Consider the following 19,052-nt stretch of genomic DNA (forward strand, 5'->3'; position numbering starts at 1 on the left):
CAGGTCTTTGGATGGTAAAGACTGTCTCTTAACCCATTTGTGCAAGGTTGGAAAAGAAATCAGGAGACGCAGGCCTCCTGTCCTGGCAGGACTTCTGAGGTGTGCTGACTCTGGGTAGGCGCCCTCCCCTCTTGGGTCTCTGCTTCCCTATCTGTAATGTGGAGTGTCCACCGTATCCCCAAGGTAGCGCCCAGCTTGTGTCCTGAGGAAGGGGCGAGATCCAAACTCTGAGACATCACCTAGCAGGTCCTGCTGGGACTGGGGGGCCTGGACGCTTGGGTCTCCTGCTGCTGTTGGCAATGGCCATACACAAGGTGGTGGCTTCAGGGAAGGTGGCCTTTACCCTGCTGTTTGGAGGGGAAAGTTCTGGGTTCCAGCCTGGCTCTGCCCAGGATTTATGCTATTACTGACTATGGGAAATTACTTAATTTCTCTCTGCCATAGTTTCCACATATTGATTGTCTTGAGATAAAGCTCTTGATTTTTTTAACTGTGTATTTTATTATATGTTTCAAGTGTACGATATAATAATTTGACATCTGTGTACACTACAAAGTGACCACACCCAAAAGTCTAGTTACCATCAGTCACTATACAGTTAACCCCCTTTACCCCTTTGCTCACCCCTGCAGCCCCCTACCCTTCTGGTAACCACTGACCTGTTTTCTCTGAATCTGTAGGTTTGTTTGTTTCATGTTTTATTTTAGATTCCACTTATGAGTGAAATCATATGGTATTTGTCTTTGTCCTTCTGACTTATTTCACTTAGTATATACCCTCAAGGTCTATCCATGTTTCCACAAATGCCAGGATTTCCTTCTTTTTTATGGGTGAGTAGTATTTTATTGTATATAGATATACCACATTTTCATTATCCATTCATCCATCCATGGACACCTAGGTTGTCTCCCATATCTTAGCTATTGTAAATAATGCTGCAGTGAACATGGTGGTGCATATATCTTCTCAAATTAGTGTTTTTGTGTTCTTCAGATAAATACCCAGAAGTGCAATAGCTAGATCATATGGTAGTTGTATCCTTAATTTTTTGAGGAATCTCCATACTGTTTTCCATAATGGCTGCACCAATTTACAATATGACCAACAGTGTGTGAAGGTTCCCTTTTTTCCACACCCTCTCCAGTACTTGTTATTTCTTGACTTTTTGATGATGGCCATTCTAACAGGTGTGAGGTGATATCTCATTGTGGCTTTTATTTGCATTTCCCTAATAATTAGTGATGTTGACCATCTTTTCATGTGTCTGTTGGCCATCTGTATGTCTTCTTTGGAAAAGTGTCTATTCAAGTCCTTTGCCCATTTTTAAATCAGGTTGTTTGTTTTGTTGTTGTTGAGTTTTATGAGTCCTTTATCTATTTTGAATATAACCCTTTGTTGAATATATGATTTGCAAATATCTTCTCCCATTCAGTTAGATGGCCTTTTCGTTTTGTTGATAGTTTTCTTCACTGTGCAGAAGGTTTTCAGTTTGATGAAGTCCCATTTGTTTATTTTTGCTTTTGTTTCCCTTGCCTTTGGAGTCAGATCCACAGAAACATCGCTAAGACTGATATTAAGAAGGTTACCACCTATGTTTCCTTATAGGAATTTTATGGTTTCAGATCTCACATTCAATTCTTTAATCCACTTTGAGTTAAGTTTTTTGTATGTAAGATAGTGGTCTCGTTTCATTCTCTTGATATGGCTGTCCAGTTTTCCCAACACCATAATGAAGAGACAGTCCTTTCTCCATTGTGTGTTCTTTGCTCCTTTGTTGTAAATTAATTGTCCATATATGTGTGAGTTTATTTCTGGGCTCTCAATTCTGTTGCATTGACCTGTGTGTATGTTTTCATGCCAGTACCATGCAGTTTTGATTACTATAGCTTTATAGTATAGTTTGAAATCAGAAAGTGTGATACCTCCAGCTTTGTTCTTTCTCAAGATTGTTTTGACTATTTGGGATCTTTTTTGGTTTCATACACATTTTAGAATTATTTGTTCTAGTTCTGTGAAATATGCCATTGGAATTTTGATAGAGATTGCATTGAATCTGTAGATTGCTTTGGGTAGTATGGACATTTTAATAATATTATCAATAATTATTCCAACCTATGAACATGGAATATTTTTTCATTTATTTGTGTCTTCTTCAATGTCTGTCATCAGTGTCTTATAGTTTTCATGGGCTTCAGTAGTTGCAGCACGTGGGCTCAGTAGTTGTGGCACGCGGGCTCTAGGGCGCGCAGGCTTCAGTAGTTGTGGCACACGGGCTCAGTAGTTGTGGCTCGTGGGCTCAGTAGTTGTGGCGCATGAGCTTAGTTGCTCCGCGGCATGTGGGATCTTCCCAGACCAGGGATCAAACCCATGTCCCCTAAACTGGCAGGCGGATTCTTAACCATTGCGCCACCAGGGAAGTCCCGGTGAGCATCTTTATGATTATTACTTTAAACTGTTTATCAGATAGTTTGTTTACCTCCATTTTATTAAGATCTTTTTTGGGGGGCTTTATCTTGTTCTTTGGTTTGGAACATGTTCCTTTGTCTTCTCATTTTGCCTGACTATATGTGTTTGTCTGTATGTATTAGGCAAAACAGCTACCTCTCCCAGTCTTGAAGGAGTGTTCTTGTGTAGGAGATGATTCGTGGGGCCCAGATGCACAGTCCCTCTGGCCACCAGTACCAGCCACTCAAGGGAGTTTCCCTCATGTGGCAGGGCTGGAGCTGCTACATGGGGTGGGCAGGGCAGGACACTGTACACTCGCCTGGCCAGGTTGTGGCTTGGCAGCTCCACAGTGTAGGCTGGGCTTGGGGTGCTCAAGCCACTGCTGCATGGGGAGGGCAGGGTGCAGGTTCCTTCAATGTTTGGTAAATTCTGTGTTTAAATAATTTCTTTATCAACTTTGGTGCTGACTCTGCTTTACATGTTTTTGGATATGATCATTTCAGTTTGTTGTACCAAACTATTGAATCCTCTAGTTTAATTTTTTTTTTATTACGAAAAATTGAAAACCTGTCCAAATCTGGAGAGAGCAATATAATGATTCCACAAGTACCTAACACTCAGCTTTAACACTTACCATCTCATGTCTTCCTATTCTTTGTTTTTGACTTTCTATTTCAAAATAACTTTAGACTTTCAGAAGGTTGCAAAAAATAGTAGTAGTTTCTGTACGCCTTTCACCCAGCCACCTCCAGTGTTGACATCTTACATAACTGTGGTGCGGTTAGTGAGAGCAAGAAATTATCATGACATACTACTATTAACTAATCTTCAGAACTTATTTGAGTGTGTTGGAAGGTCCCCAAGATGAACTTCAGGTTCAGTGACTTGCCTGAAGTACTCACAGAACTCAGAAAAGCTGATACACTCATGATCATGGTTTATCACTGCGAAAGGATACAGATTAGAATCAGCAAAGGAAAGGACATAGAAGGTGGAGTCCAGGAGAGACCGGGCGCGACCTTCCAGTTGTCCGTCCTCTCCCAGTGGAGTTGTATGGACAGCATTTAATTCTCCCTGTGTGGCAACACGCACACTGTACCTATAACCAGGGAAGCCCACCCCAGCCTTGGCGTCCAGGGTTATAGGGCGTGAGTCATAGAGCCCTGGGATGCTGGTGTGGCTGACCTTAGTTACTCAGTCTCCAGCCGCTCCAGAAGCCACACTGATACAGCATGACCCGTGACCCCACGTACATCACATTGTTGGTGTAAACTGCCTGGCGTGGCCCAAGGGCCCAGGTGGACAGAGGTACTCTTTTCAGGCAGGATATTCTAAGAGTTTAGAGGTTGGCTCCCAGGAGCTATCAAGGGCCAGTGCTTTCTTTGGAACGTGCAGGGTTTGAAATCCTGCAGAGCTAGTCATTCACTGCACGTTGAGCTTTGCCAGTTTTCCCACTAATATCTTTTTCCTGGTTCAGGATCCATTCCAGGATCCCACACTGCATTTAATTGTCCTGTCTCCTCCAATTGGTACAGTTCCTCAGTCTTTCTGTGTCTTTATGACCTTGATACTTTGAGGAGTACTGGTGAGGTGTTGTTTTCAGAATGTCCGTCAATTTAGGTTGGGGTGTGAGAAGGTATGGGCGACACCTCCCCCACAAAAGGGACTGGGAGAAGGGCAGAGTGTCTTGGGGTGGCCAGCCATGAGGGAGGGGTGGATGCCAGACAAGCTTAGGGACTAAGAGAAGTAAATGAGTGGAAATAGAGCTTGGAGGGGTCCGCAGTGACAGATATGACAGACAGAATGAAACTACCAAGGAAAGGGAAAACAATAATTAACTTTTACTGAGTGCTGGCCATGTGCCCGTGCCTAACAAATATTTTATATTTGTTAATTCAGCCCTCAACAGTCTGTAAGGCTGGTACTACTGGAACCTTCGTTTAACAGATGAGAAACTCAGAGATGTTAAGTAACTTTTCGAAGGTCACCCATCTGGTGAGTGGCAGAGCCAGATCCCCTACCCAACCCCCAAGTCTAAAGTCTGCCTGACTTTGTGGCCTGGGCTCTTAACAGCCATGCTGTGCTACCTGTCACGATATCCTAACAAGGGGAGAGAGAGGTGGGGAGAGGGAACTTTCATCCCTTGAAATGTGCCAGGCCCTGGGCTAGGTGCTCTGTGTCTGTTCTCTCATGTTCCAGGACCTACCAGGCATATAGTAGGTGCTTAATGCGTGTTTCTCTCCTTCCTGCTCCTTCCCTGAGCTTCCTGGGCCAAGAGCAGGCATGTGGACTCCTGTGTCCCATTTGGCCACTGGCTTCTCTCAAAGCCGTGAATGTCCCTGGGGCCCACTCTGCCTTACCAGATTGGCTTGGGCCGGGCCACCTGCTGGCAGAGGAGGAGGAAGGAGGAAAGTGGCTGGCCATTTGGCCTCAGCAGGCTTGCAGAATATTTCCGGCAACAGATGGGAAGGCTTGAACATGGGTGCTTTGCAAAACTTTCTCCTGAGCCTCCATCAGCAAATGCAGATACGCCAATATAAACGCGCAGGCTCCGGCCAGGTGGATGTGAGTTCACATCTCGCTTTTGCCACCTGCTGGCTGTGTGCTTTTGGGCAGTAGCTTTGCCTCTTTAAACCTCAGGCGCTCCATCTGTAAAATGGAGGTAATGACAGTCCTGGGGGCTGAAACGAGAGAATTCATACAAAGTGTTTAGGCCAGTCCCTGGCACAGACACTAAATGTTCAGTAAGAGCAGATATCATTACCTATGTCACGGATGTGGAAACTGTCGTTCAGCAAGTTGCCCAGACTTGTGACAAGGAGCGATCGGCAGAGGTGGGGCTTGAATCCAGATCCAGGCACAGAATTAACTCTTTACAGGGAAAGCCTGGGACTGACCTTGCAGGGGGAAATGAACAGTTTAGTTCAGGCACACAAAAGCGTGAGCTAGCTGCCTTGGTCCCATGGGAAGCCCTTCCTTGGAGCGGGGAACCCCAGCTAGCTTAGCTGTTGCCAGGCAGCCCAGGAGAGCTGCCAGGGTCCCTCCCTGGGCAATCCTGCTCATCTCTCTTTGCAGGTCCTTTCTGGGAAGTGGATGGGCACACTTAATGAGAGGGCCAGATTTGGAAAACAAGCCCAGCCCCGTGTCCTCTCTGGGCGAGTGCCAGCCGATCATCAACTCAAATAATTGTGATGGGCTGAGATGAGGACAGCAACCGCTGGGATGGAGGGGCGCTGTTCTCATGAGGCCCAGCAAAAGGGGGCACCGTAAAACAGGGCCCTGGTGGGAGCAGCGTGGTTGGGTTTGATGGGTCTTTGGGAGCAATGGAACATCAAATGGTTTAGGCCACTGCTCAGCCGCAGGTACAGTTCTGCAAGGGGGCAGGCTGTGATGGTAGATTTTTAAAATTAATTAATTTATTTTTGGTTGCGTTGGGTCTTCGGTGCTGCATGCTTTCTCTAGTTGTGGTGAGCAGGGGCTACTCTTCGCTGTGGTGCACGGGCTTCAGTAGTTGTGGCACACGGGCTCTGTAGTTGTGGCTTGTGGGCTCTAGAGCGCAGGCTCAGTAGTTGTGGCGCATGGGCTTTGTTGCTCCGCGGCATGTGGGATCTTCCTGGACCAGGGCTTGAACCCGTGTCCCCTGCATTGGCAGGCGGATTCTTAACCACTGTGCCACCAGGGAAGTCCCCGTGATGGTAGATCTTAACCCGTTGGTTGGCCCCAGAGACTGGTTGGCTTTGGGGGTGGGGGTATGATATTGGGGATGGGGCCATGTCTATAGTGTGTAGATATTCCTCACCCCAGGACTCATGTCAGTCTATGATGGCCTGCATCTATGTTTATGTTAGCCAAATCTCTCAAGTTCAGATGGACAAAAGGAAGGTGAGATATGTTCCTGAATCTTGTGTCAAAAGGTTAGGATGGCATAGGGACCCCCTAGGAGCCCTTTCTAAGAGCACAGCCTGGCTCTGGTGGAAAAAATGTAGGCTTTGACGACAGATGGCTCTGTGTGAATCTCATCTCTCCCCAGGAATTGTTTTGTGACTTCTGGCAAGTCCTTTAGTTTACCCGAGCCTTGGTTTCTTCATCTGAAAATGGGGAGGATGATACCAAATTGTTATGAGTGGTGACATTGCTGGCTCTCCATAAATGCCGTGATCATTACTGATACCCATTCACAACTTTTTTGAACACCTACTATGTGCAGAGTCCGTCCTGGCTGGGAGTGGTAAAGATCAGCAGAGTCAGAAGGGGTCCCTCTTTTCATGAGGCTTGGAAGTTGGATAATCTCAAGTGCGGTGAGGTTGGCCTGCAAAAGCTCCCTTGGAGCACACACTGCAGAACCAGGGAGGGAGCGTCCCTTCTCCTGAGTTCTTCTGTCTCTCTCCCAGGTTTTGTATTTAGTGCTGGTTTGCCTTTGAAGAGGGTGTCTCCACCCCCAGACCAGGACTTGTGGTCTGCTGAGTGTGAGAGTGTGGCCTCAGTGAGAACAGGGCTTGTGGTCTGCTGAGTGTGAGAGTGTGGCCTCAGTGAGAACAGGGCTGGCTGCTGTCGGCTCCCATTTAGGGCAGGGTCTGCCATCAGAGCTACTGCTGCAGCCTTGTCCTTCTCCAGGGTCTCCAGGACTGGGTGATGGCCTGACCGCTGCCTTCAGGGATGAGCTAACTCTCTGGATGCCTGGAACGTGGTGTGGAGGAGCCATGCAGCTCCAATACGAGTTCTGAAGGCACAAGTGCTAGTAGGGCCCAGGAACACTAACAAAAGCCCAAGAGGCCAAAGGAAAGCTTCTGGACCAAATTGACACCTCTGGGCCAGGGTCGACATTGTGGAGGAAGGATTCAAGTGAGTGATGGTGATGAGGGGCTGAACCTGGGAAGAGGCTGGATGTATTGCAGAAAGAAGAAGAGGGAGAAGGGGCTTCTCATTCACTCATTCATTCAACAAACATTTAGTAAGCACCTGCTATGTGCCCTATGCCCCAAGTGGCCAAATGCCTTTTCTCAAAACCGTGAGTGGGATGGGGCTGGGATTCTTTTCCCTGGGGCCTAGATGCCAACATGGCACAGGCTAGGCCACTTGCTGGCAGGGAAGGAGGAAGGAGGAAGGCCATTTGGGATTCAGCCGTAAACAAGACAGACAAAAATCTCTGCCCTCATGGAGCTGACATTATCGTTAGGAGAGACACACGAGATAAATAAGTAAAATATATGTTAGACGGTGATAAGTGGTAGGGAGGAAAAATAAGGCAGGGAAAGAAGGGATAGGAAGAGTGTAGGTGATGCTGAGATTTTAGGAGGGGCGACCAAGGGGACCTGGTTTAGAAAGAGCATGAAAAAGACCTGAAGAAAGCGAGGGAGTGAACTGTGCGGCTCTGTGAGGGAAGAACACTCCCGGCCAGGAAATAGCAGGTGAAAAGGCTGGGGGGCGGGGGGCGCATGCCTGGTGGGTGTGAGGCTGGGCTGGCTGGAGCTGCGTGAGGAAGAGGAGAGCAGTGGGAAGTAGGGCCGAGGTTAAGAGAGCTGGACGTATAGGACCTTCTCGGTCACAGGAACGACTCTGTTGGGAGCCAGACGAGTGACAGATCTGCCTTAGATGTTAACGGGGTTTTTAACATCTTAACATTTTGACTGCTCTGTTGAGAATAGGCTGTAGGGGGCAGGGGCAGAAGCAGGGAGAACAGTAGGAGGAGGCCACTGCAATAATCCCGATGTTTTATTTCCCACTGTGCCCCCAGCACGTGGCATGTTTCCTGGCACAGAGCAGACACTCAACAAATGCTTACTGAATGACGTGTGAATTAGCGATGCCCAAATACCGGTTCTCAGACTGGTGCCGTGTAGGCTATATGGAAAAAGTGTAGACAAACAGATCCCAGGCACTGTTGCTGGGGATCCTGATCCAGTAGGTTTCTGATGGCAAAGAGGAATTTGGCTTTTCAGTACAGTCTGCAGGTAATTCTGGGCAGCAGGGTTGGCCTTCTGTGTCAGCTAGGAATGCTTTTGGCTGCAGGGAACAGAGAACAACCAGCAATGGCTTAAACAAGAGGGTTTTATTTTTATTTACAAGAATTCTGGAGGAGGATGGCTGCTGGCATTGGCTTGGTCAGGTGATGACAGGTCAATGTTTCTAAAATTCTCTTGGCCATTTTCTCATTGTAGCAAGATGGCTGCTGTGGCTCCAGGCATCCCATCATCAAGGTAGGAAGAAGGGAGGAGCAGGGAGTTGTTACCCAGTCTGTCTCTTTTATCAGAAAAACATAAGCTTTCCTAGGAGCCCCTGCAGACTTTGTCTTAAATTTCACTGGCCATACCTGGTCACATGGTCACCCCAAGTTGTAAAGGAGGCTGTAACAGTGAGACTCTGTATTTACAGCCTCTACAATGGGAGATGGCTGGAGAGAAGGAGTTGGGGCTGACCACTGGGGAGTGATCAAGGGTGTCTGCCATGGCTCCATGGACGACATGGTACTTGAGTTTCCTTCTACTTCTGGGGCTTTGTCTCCATGATTTGCCACCTCTGTGGAGCACCTATGGGGCCCACAGAGTGAAATCCCAAGCATCCCCTTGAAGGGGCCTACTTCATCCTAGATACTCAGTCTTGCTTTCCCTGTCTGAACACCACACAGGGGACAGCTTCTTTGGGGAAGGGGTGGCCTTTATTTAGGGACTGTGCATTTTTAGCATTCTCTCACCTGGCAGACATTTAAAACAGTATTACCATCTTCTCACTAAGACTGTCACATTTGAGAGACTTTTAGAGCCGCCGCCCCCCACAGGAAAAGGATGATGTCTTTAGTCCCTCTCCAGCCACCCAGTTAGGCCTAAGACCAGGATGATCCCTTTCCTCCCACCTTTGGTCCAAGTATCAAAGGGCATCCCAGCGGTAGCTCTTTCTGGTAGCTCTGTGCCAGTCTTGGGGTGTGAAGGGAAATGCTTTTCTAGCACTGCCCTGCTACCTTGGATGATGGGTTTACAAAGCCAGAGGCAGGGACTTCAGGGGAAAAAGAAACAGGCCCGGTTTAGTCTCTAAATCTTTAAATATGGGATAGGAGCAAAAGGCTGAAACATTTGGTCTCGCGTTGGGAAGGGCGTTTTGAGGAAGAATGGGTGAATTCACTGAAGCTGGCCCAGGTGATGGAAACGAAATAGGGGTGGGTCCCAGGTGCAGAGGCTGGAAATGGGGACTCAACGGGACCGGTTTGGAAGGGCGGCTGTAGGGTCTTCAAACCATTTTTTATATTTTCAGAAGCCTATTGGAAATCACGTTATAATTTGCTCTTCATAGGCTTCGGGAAAAGGTTTAAAAGAAAAGTTTTGTGGGAGTCTTTGGCTAGAATTGCATCAGTGTGGTAAGAAATGCAGATTGGCGATTACATACATTTCTGGTCACATAACACAATTTGCTAGGCAAGAGCCTTCCCAGGCCTGAGGTCCCTGGGGTGGGTGGAAAATAAGGAGCCCTTGGGGGCTGTGGTGGCAGGTGGGAATCTCCAGGGCAGAGGGCCGTGGGCGCTGTGGGGCAGAGATGGCCTCATTGACCACCCCTGGACGCTCCAGCCTTGCCGGGTACAGTGTGGGCCTCAGCCCAACAGTCTAGGAGCTTCTTAGCAATGAGAATCTCAGCCCGCACCCCAAATCTACTGACCCAAAAGCCGGTCTTTTAGCAAGATCCCCAGTAATTTATAGGCACTGTGAAGTTTGAGAAGCACTGTTCTAGCCGTCCAGTAGCGGAAGGGCTGCAGCCCTGGCTAGGTGTGGTTACAGGGCCTGGAGAGGGTGGGGCTGTGGAGAGGAGAAGATAAAGGCATGGGGGTGGGGAAAGGCTGGCAGAGTCTGAGAAAGAAGCTGTCGTCGTTAGACAGACCCGTCCTCCCCTCAGGCGGCTTGCAGAGCCGGCATCCCGGGATGCTCTGCTGAGCTGCCCCACACCGGGCTGCAGAGACCACCCCAGGCAGGGAAGTTCTTGGAGACCTGGGAGCTGGGCTGCCCAGAGAAGCAGGGCCCCATGGGGCCTGGGCAGAACGGACGGCCTGTCCAGCCAGAGATGCCCGTCCCTTCTCAACTCTGCCAGAAAAATCTTGGCAGAGCTCAGAAGCCCCCTCAGGGAGAAGTGCCTGGTGAAAGTTTTCCCAGCAGTGGCTTCTTCTTGGAGCAGGAGGGATGAGTACTCAGAACGAAAAGGCTGGGAGCTCAGGAGCCCCCATCTTCGGGGGGTTGGGGGGAGGGCGGCCCACTGAGACAACGCATTTTACAGAAGCGAGTGTGACCATCACAGGTGTGTCAATACCAGGGGCCCAGGGCTGCCGGCTACAGCAGGGCTGCAGGAAGGTGTGGGGACCAGGGGCGGGCTGCAGGGGGCGCTGGAGCTCCAGCAGCTGGCTCTAAAGCGCTCTCTCTTCACGGGTCAGGGTGGTGATTCTCCGCAGGTTTTCCCTGACTTTAATAAATTCGGGGGCATGGTCCTCTTCCTTTTCTGGTGGTTTTTCCAGCTGAAGGAGAGAGAAACAGAGATGTGAAGTGGGTGGGCTAGGGGAATTCCCATTCTCAAAAGCCACTGGGTTTGGACCAAGGGTCCTCTCTGGGGAAACAGAATGGGGATCAGTTTTGCCCCCAGCCTGGTAGCTGGGGGGAACAGAGCATGAGACTGTTTTCTCCCCGTGAAGCCTGGTTCAGATTGCTAACCTCGTTTCTAAAATGGGAACTCCACCGAGCTCACGGGGCAGTTGAGAGAAGGCAATCAGAATCAGCATGCAATACATTGGGCCCATGAGGAAACTGAGGTTCAGAGAGAGGAAGCCACTGGCCCAAAGTCACACAGCAAAGGGAGTGGCAGAGTGAGGACTCAGGCCAGGGGTGGACTCCTGGTGCAGTCCCCATTTTGCTCAACCTCATGGTCAGCTGTGGCCGCATGCGGAGCTCCTCCCTGGGCCAGGACAGTCTTGGAGGAGGCGTGGGCCGGGTCTGGGGGCCCCCACCCACCTGGCTCAGCCTCTGCTGCCGTTTCAGGAGCTCCTGCTCAAAGGGGCACTGCAAGCGCTTGGCCTCCAGTTCCTCCTTCTTCTTCTTGATGAGCTGGTTCCGCCGGCGGTGCTCCAGGACACGTTGCAGCTCCGGCTTGCTGTCCACGCCCAGGCCCCTGGGGTGGCGGGAGGAGGTGTTTGTTAGGAGACCCCCAACTTCTCCCCACCCAGGGCTACACCCTGCACAGACATCAACCTATACCATTACATCGTGCAATCCTCCTGCTAGCCCGGGGAGGTGAAACCATTACTGTCCCGTTATACAGGGAAGGGAAGCGAGGCTCCTAGGATTTAAGACACGTGTCCAAGTCACAGCTGTGAAGGGACTGAATGAGGATTTGCACCTACGCCTGTGTAAGTTCAGAGGCCAGGTTTTATGATATTACTGGTTATTTTCTCAGGATGAGTTTCTAGAGGTAGAGCTGCTGGGTCAGGCGCTTTTAAAAGATTTTGGATACATATTCCCGTCTTGTTCCTTAGAAAAGATTATCCACTTTATACTTCCGTCAACAGTATACAAGAGCATCTGTTTCTCCCTATTGTCACTATCCGATCTTTTTGTATTTGAGAATCTGGTAGGCAAAAAATATCTGGTTTTCCTTTGTTTCTTTGATTGCTAGTCACATGGACCAGCCTTGGAGATGTTTGCCAGCTACTTGCATTTCTTCTTTTGCGACCTAACCATACCTATCATTTTCTCCTTATGAATTTATAAGAGGTACATATGTATTTTTATCATTTATATAGCAAATATTTCCCCTGATTTGTCTTTAGGCTTTTGTTTAATTGTGGTGATTTTAAACGGGATGACTCTAAAAGGCAACCTGAGAAAATACTCATAATACACAGTCAGCCCTTTGTTTCCGCGGATCAGATCGGTGGTTGGTTGACTCCGGGGATACGGAGGGCTGGCTGTACTAGGCCATTTTAAATACATAAGGGACTGGAGCATCTGTGGATTTGGGGTTCTGTGGGGGGTTCCAGAACCAACCCTCTGTGGATACAGAGAGACTGCTGTGACTAGGAGGAGGGGGTGGGCACAACACGGAGGAGGCAAAGTGAGATCTGAGGAAGGGATGTTGCGCACAACTGAAAACAAGAATGAAAATCACAGCCAGCGCCAATACCAAAAACGGCCAGTAGAGGGAGCTTCAAAGGCACTGCGGCCTTCGTCCTGGTGCTCTGGCCTCGGAGGGGCGGAAAGCTCAGCCTCCCTCTCCCCTTCCCCACAATCTCTCTCAATAATCCAGTCCCAGCCCTGATGCCCCAAGCCTGCCTTGCTCATTGCATGCTCCTGGCCTCCTTGCTCCACTCATACCCCCTCCACGACTGTGACACCCCTGCTTGAGACCCTTCACAGGTCCACATGTCTCTTCTGGCCTACCTTACAATCTTTGCTCCAGCCACTCTGAGCTACTCCTGTCTCCTGTCCGTTCGCACATGCTTATCCATCTGCTGGGAACATACTTGCTTCTACCGGCCAATGTCCCCCTCCTAAGCTGGCTGACTTGTGCCCACCCTTCGGGCCTTGACCTCATGGAGGAAGTGATAGTATCTTGGAACACTGCCTGGCGGCTCCTCTGGGGTCGCAGGCCCATTTATGGCCCCATCCAAGCACCCATCCTACCACCTGGTATGCATCTATCTCCTCTGTGAGGGCAGGAACTGGGTCCCATTCCTTCTTGTAGCCCCAACTCTGGGCACGGTGCCTCGCACATGGTAAATGCACCTGGAGGGCAGCTACAGGTAGGTAGCTGGGTGGGAGAACAGGGCCTTTGGACCTTCCCAGTGTCTGCTGGTGACCATGTGGGGCGCCCTTTGACCTCCTCAGCCTCTAGGAGCCCCAGGATGACTACCAGGCCTGCCTTTCGTGAGGGGCACCTCCCCGCGCCTCAGCAGGCCTGAGGGGGTGCTTGCCAGACTAGGCAGCCGAACTCCACTCCCACCTCCTGTGATTCATGAGCAGTTCTCGGTGCAGCTCCTGGTGGCTCCGGGAGGCCTTCACGGGGTTCAGCAGCTTCTTGGGCTTGATGAGCTCCGGGTTCCACTCTCTGTATTCTTGCCGGGCCATCAGGCCTCCGATGTCCGCCCGCTCCCTCTGGATCTCCGAGTACATGGAGGCTGTAGAAGTGACAGGGGAGTTGGTCAGAGCTGGGCCCACAGTCTCACCCATTCTGGGCACAGCTGAAGGGCAAGGGTTTTGGTGTTAGATGGATCTCAGCTCACTGTGCGGCCCTGGGCAAGCGACTTGCCTTTCCGAGCCTTGGTTTCCTCATTTGTGAAATGAAGATAATTGAGCCTGTGCACAGGGTTGTAAGGACTGGAGATGATGGCTGTAAAGTGGGGTATAGAAAAGTGCTACTTTTCTTGACCCCTAAAAGTGGGGTCACAAAGTGTATGGGTTGACGCATGCAAATGTTTTTGGCCTGACTTTGAAAAAAAACTTTTCCCTCCTATAAAAGGAATTCTGTTTCTCATTGAGCTTGTATCAGAAAAAGAAAAGGTATTTAAAAAGAGCAATATGTACTTGTTAAGGATAATTTGGATAAATGCAGTGATCAAAAGAAAATATCACCCCTTATTGTCCAACTTCCCTATCTGTAGTTCCAAATTTCCTCATGGACATGCCCAGCTTTTCACTTTCTCCAGACCAAAGAGGAGGGTATGAAATCCCAGGACTGCCATGTCTACTTACAAAGGGGTGAGAGTGGGAGTGGGGATTTTTTTTTTTTTTTGCGGTACGCGGGCCTCTCATTGTCGTGGCCTCTCCCGTTGGGGAGCACAGGCTCCGGACGTGCAGGCTCAGCGGCCCTGGCTCACGGGCCCAGCTGCTCCCCAGCATGTGGGATTTTCCTGGACCGGGGCCCGAACCCGTGTCCCCTGCATCGGCAGGTGGACTCTCAACCACTGAGCCACCCGGGAAGCCCGAGGGTGGGGATTTTTAAGAAAAAGTCTCAAGAGGGTGACACAGACTGGCCAGTAGCTGCATGTAGTATTTAGCGTGAAAATTTAGGCCTTGGCTCTGCTCCCTTCATGAGTCCCACTTTTCTGAGGTTGAGCCTCTACTATACGCTAGGCGTTGGCAGTGTCTGGTCTGTTATATAGTAGGCACTCAATAAATATTTGTTGGCAATTTAAAATAAAAGCTTTGAGGTTGTACAGATGAGAAAACTGATGCTCAGGGAGGTTGGTCTTGGGGAACCAGTGCTTTAAGGCATGTGGTTTCCATGATGCAACTGAGGGGCTGTGTTCCCACTGCATACGTCAGGCTCTAGTCCCCCTCTTAAAAACCACCAACCACCATGTTGCCTGTGGACAGACCCTCACTTCTTCCCTCCCACTGGGAAGAGGATGAAAGCCATTTTCTGCTTGATGAACAGGAGTTCTCCAAGTAAACTAGACAGGGATGGTGGTCTGTGCAAGAACCTGGAAGTGGGTAATAGGTCAGTGGGGTTGGAAAACACAGGAGGAGGGGGTTTGATGGGGTGCAGATTGCAAGGTGACATGTTAGGGAATGTGGGCATCAAAGGGGAGATGATGCTTTGCAAATGGTAGCACACCAGACACATGTTTGGCATTTCTCTTATTACCTACTGCCGGGTGCTGTGAGGAGGATTGAGACCCCATTTGTAAAGATGCTGTGTAAACTGAGAAAAGTGTTAATCTTGCTACATCCAAAATATAATAATTAAGTGTCAGAGCCTAGAGACATGGTTGCTAATTTTCTTTCTTGAATTCCCATTCTCAAAACTTCTAAAATGAGAATTCTAATTAATTTTCTTTTTTCAGAAGGCTATTTGTTTTTCAGGTTATATCTTTCTTAATTTTTTGGTCCTTAAAAAATGATTGTGGTAGGGTTTAGTAGTTAGTTAAAAACAAACAGTTGGCTATATCAACCCCCTCCTCCTTTAAAAATGTGGATATTTTCTTAGTCTGGGATTAAGTTGTTTGGGAGCCAGTGTGTTAGAATATCTTGATTCAGATTGGAGTTTGGGGAATTTTTCCCCCTTCCACTGCCTTTTCCCATTACCAAGTCTCACCAGTCCTTTATCTGAGTAATTCTTAGCTACACTCTTTTCTTCCTATGTGCTCAGCTCTCATCTTTCCCAGCCCATTATCACACCACACTAATTGCTTCAGCTCCTTGGCTAGTCGTCCTGCCCTTAATTCCTGTGTGCCCCCAAACCTTCCAAAGCTTCAGAATTTTTTATCAGTCACACCATCTTTAAAACAACTAACTGTATGTTGCCAAAGCAATGAGTTAGGAAACAGAAATAAATTATATAACTTTAGGAAAGGAGAGGGCAGAATTAATATTTGCATAAGATATCACTATATGCACCCAGAATTCCCAAATGGATTAACAGAAAAGCTCTTGGAACTAATGAGAAAATTCAAGTGTGGCCAGATACAAAACAGGTCCACAAAACCAAGAGCTCCTGCATAACAGGAATGGCCATTGAGAAAGTACACAATCATACAATTATTCATTCATCCTACCATATGTTAGAGTTTCTATAATCTGCCAGGTATGGTGGTAGACAGAGATGAACTAAACAGGCAAGGCTCCCACTCCCACAGAGCTGACATTCTGCTAGGGAGGCAGACAGCAAACATGTACACAAACCAACAAAAATAAATGATTGCAAATCGCAAGGAGCCTGCTCAGGGAATTGGGGGGGTGGCGGGCGGCGCTAGGATAGAGACTAACAGGAGGACCCTCCTTCAGCCAGGTGCAGCAAGAGGGCCTCTCTGGGAGGTGACCTTTAAGATGTGACGGTTGAGAAGGAAGAGGGAGCCTGTGTGGGGCAGAGGGAACAGCATGGGTGACTCACGTACCTTGAACAAGCTACGTCTGTTCAGAAAACAAAAAGGCATAGTGTGTCTGCAGTGGCGTGAGGGAGTGACCCAGAGCATGGAGTGAGGGTGGACGGGTGGTTTCAAGTTGGGGAAAGATCGCCTCTGATTTGATTTTAAGAAGGTCATTCTCACTGCTGTGTGGGGGAAAAATTGTGAGCAGGTTTTGAGAATTTTTGATATGACTTTGGTTTCTTTTACTTCCAATGGGCAGCCTCTGTCTTTCCCATTAAATTCGAGGAAAAACATCTGACTGGCCAGGCTGCGGACCTTCATTTCAAAGGTCATCCGCGAGCCAATGAGTTGGCCGCCCCGGGGCCAGTCCTCAGCCCAGCAGGGACCACACAGGATCGTGCTTACAAGGGGGTCCTGCGTTTTCATTTTGCACTGGGCCCTGCACATTATGTAGCCAGTCCTGCACCCCAGGTCCAATCAATTTGCAGCTCTGGTTCAAGGATCTGCTCTAGGCATATTTAAAAAAAAAAAAAAAAAATCAGTGGTGAGGTGTGGGAGATGATGTTTTGCTGAGACCAGGGTGGTGTGGTCACTGAGGCAGGAATCCTGAAGGATGTGGCTGGTTCTTCAGCTCAGAGCTGCAACTTGGGAAAACTGCTGCTGTTGCCAGTTAGGGTTCTAAACTCCAGCAAAACATGTGTGAGATCCATGGACATGTGTGTGTGGCCCCCAGGGTTTAGACAGCTGCTGAGCCAACCTTCCTGCCTTTAATTTAATTAAAAGAGGCCTCCATGTAGAAGAGCCTCACATAGGTGTTGGAATAAAAGAGGCTGCTCAACAAAGCACAGGAGCTAGGCCAGGAAAATCGGGCTCTCTTGGGGATCAGCTGGGCCCCCTGAGCAGAGGAGGGGTCCATTCTCAGGGCTGCTCTGGCCAGGTCTCTCAGGCTGCTGGGGTGTCCTCAGAGATCCGAGACTTTGGGGGAGGTGGCTGTGATGGGGCAAAGATGTGAGGTAAGGTGAGCGTAAGGTCATCTCTGAAAAGAAAAAGGTGAACGCCCCAAGGAAGAGCTGGCAGGGAAGAAGACCAGTTGAAGAGAAAGTTGAGTAGCTAATGAATATCCTTCACTGGTTGTCAAAGAAAGGCAGAATAATGTTGGAGCCATTAGAACCTGGGTTGAATGCTGGCTCAGCCCGTTCCTAGCCATGGGCAAGTGTACCTATCCTCTGCAGCAGGAGTCCAAAAACTATAGTCTTTGGGTCAAATCCAACCCCTTTGGAACAAAGCCATACCCACTCATTACTTACTGTGTGCGGCTGCTTCCTCTAGAACAGCAGCGTTGAGGAGGTGTGACAGCTGCTCTTTATCAGCACGCTTCTTCATGAGGTTGTTACAAAACAAAGGAGGTGATACTTGCATGGTGCTTGGCAAGTTAGTGCCTAGCACTGAGTCGAGCACTCGATAAGTGCCGGCTACTAGAGCTGCCACATACAGTGAGGCAGGTTGTGCACTGAACAACTCCAGGGCCTCACTCCTATAGATGAAACTGAGTGGGGCCACCTCGTTAGCCGTTATTAATAAGCACGATTAAAATATCCAACTTCTAGTCTTGGATGGAGCATTCTCCTTAAAAACTGTACTAGTTAAATCAGTGGATTTTAACCCTGGCTGCATACTGACATCATCAGAGGGAGTTTAAAAAATACCAATGTCTGAGTCCTACCCTGGGATTCTGATTTAATTGGCCTGGGAGACAGCTTGGCCTTTGGGATTTTAAAAAACTCCCCAAGGGGGTGGAGATAAGATGGCAGAGTAGAAGGACATGAGCTTACCTCCTCTCATGGAAACACCAAAGTCACAACTAACTGCTGAACAACCGTCAACAAAAGAATGCTGGGTGACTGTACCAGCATCTTGGATGGCGACCGAGACCCAGATATTTGGAGCTGCCGGATGTCACATCACATCATGGGAGAGGACTTTCCAAGATGGCAGAGGAGGCCATGGAATTCATCTCTCCCCACAGACACATCAAGAATACACGTACAGGGCTTCCCTGGTTGCGCAGTAGTTGGGACTCCGCCTGCCGATGCAGGGGACGTGGGTTCGTGCCCCGGTCTGGGAGGATCCCACATATGCCACGGAGCAGCTGGGCCCATGAGCCATGGCCACTGAGCCTGCACGTCCGGAGCCTGTGCTCCACAACGGGAGAGGCCCGCGTACCGCAAAAAAAAAGAATACATCTACAAATGGAACAAGTCTCACAGAGCACCTGATGAACACTAGCAGAGGACCCCAGACACCTAAAAGGATAAGAAAGATCCCCACATAACCGGGTAGGACAAACAAAAGAAGAAGGGAAAAGGAAGAGGAGAGGAAGCAGGATGGGACCTGTGCCCCTGGTGGGGAGCTGAAGATGAGGAGAGGTTGCTGCATCTGGGGAAGGCCCCTCACCGGCAGGGAGATCAGCTGGGACAGAAGGGGAGCCTTGGGGGGCTCGGAGGAGAGCCCAGCAACCAGTCTGTGGCTGTCAGGACAGGGAGAGACCTACACAGATGGTCTGTGCCACAGCCCTGCATGCCCCAGCCTGAGATAGGTGTCCACCGGTGCTCACGGGGGCTGGAACGTGGGGTTTGGAGAGCAGACCTAGGGAGGGGACTGCTGTTGGCTGTGAGAAGACAGCCTGAGGGGATAGGACTGAGGAGCTCCTGCCCTGGGCAGCCTGCTCTCCCTGAGCGCTGCCTCGGCTCCTTCCTGCCCGATGGGCTCGTGTGCT

At 49.4% G+C, this 19,052-nt stretch overlaps 1 protein-coding gene across 11 annotated transcripts in view; it reads right to left on the bottom strand.

Moving 5' to 3' along the window:
• Window positions 1-8,475: 8,475 nt before the first annotated feature.
• FAM107A (family with sequence similarity 107 member A) overlaps window positions 8,476-19,052 on the bottom strand; it is a 107,424-nt gene continuing 96,847 nt past the window's right edge. For 10 of the 11 annotated variants that reach the window (XM_073811289.1, XM_073811291.1, XM_073811294.1 and 7 more), the window contains 3 exons: window positions 13,411-13,585; window positions 11,424-11,580; window positions 8,476-10,933 (listed from right to left, as the gene is read on the bottom strand). In XM_073811289.1, the coding sequence (XP_073667390.1) occupies window positions 10,826-10,933; window positions 11,424-11,580; window positions 13,411-13,585 (440 nt within the window). In that variant the 3' untranslated portion in view covers window positions 8,476-10,825. Of the gene's footprint in view, window positions 10,934-11,423; window positions 11,581-13,410; window positions 13,586-17,583; window positions 17,654-19,052 lie in introns of those variants that run through there. The other variant, XM_019947679.3, reaches the window with a different exon arrangement.

The sequence above is a fragment of the Tursiops truncatus genome, chromosome 10 (genome assembly GCF_011762595.2).
Source record: "Tursiops truncatus isolate mTurTru1 chromosome 10, mTurTru1.mat.Y, whole genome shotgun sequence".
NCBI lineage: Eukaryota > Metazoa > Chordata > Mammalia > Artiodactyla > Delphinidae > Tursiops > Tursiops truncatus.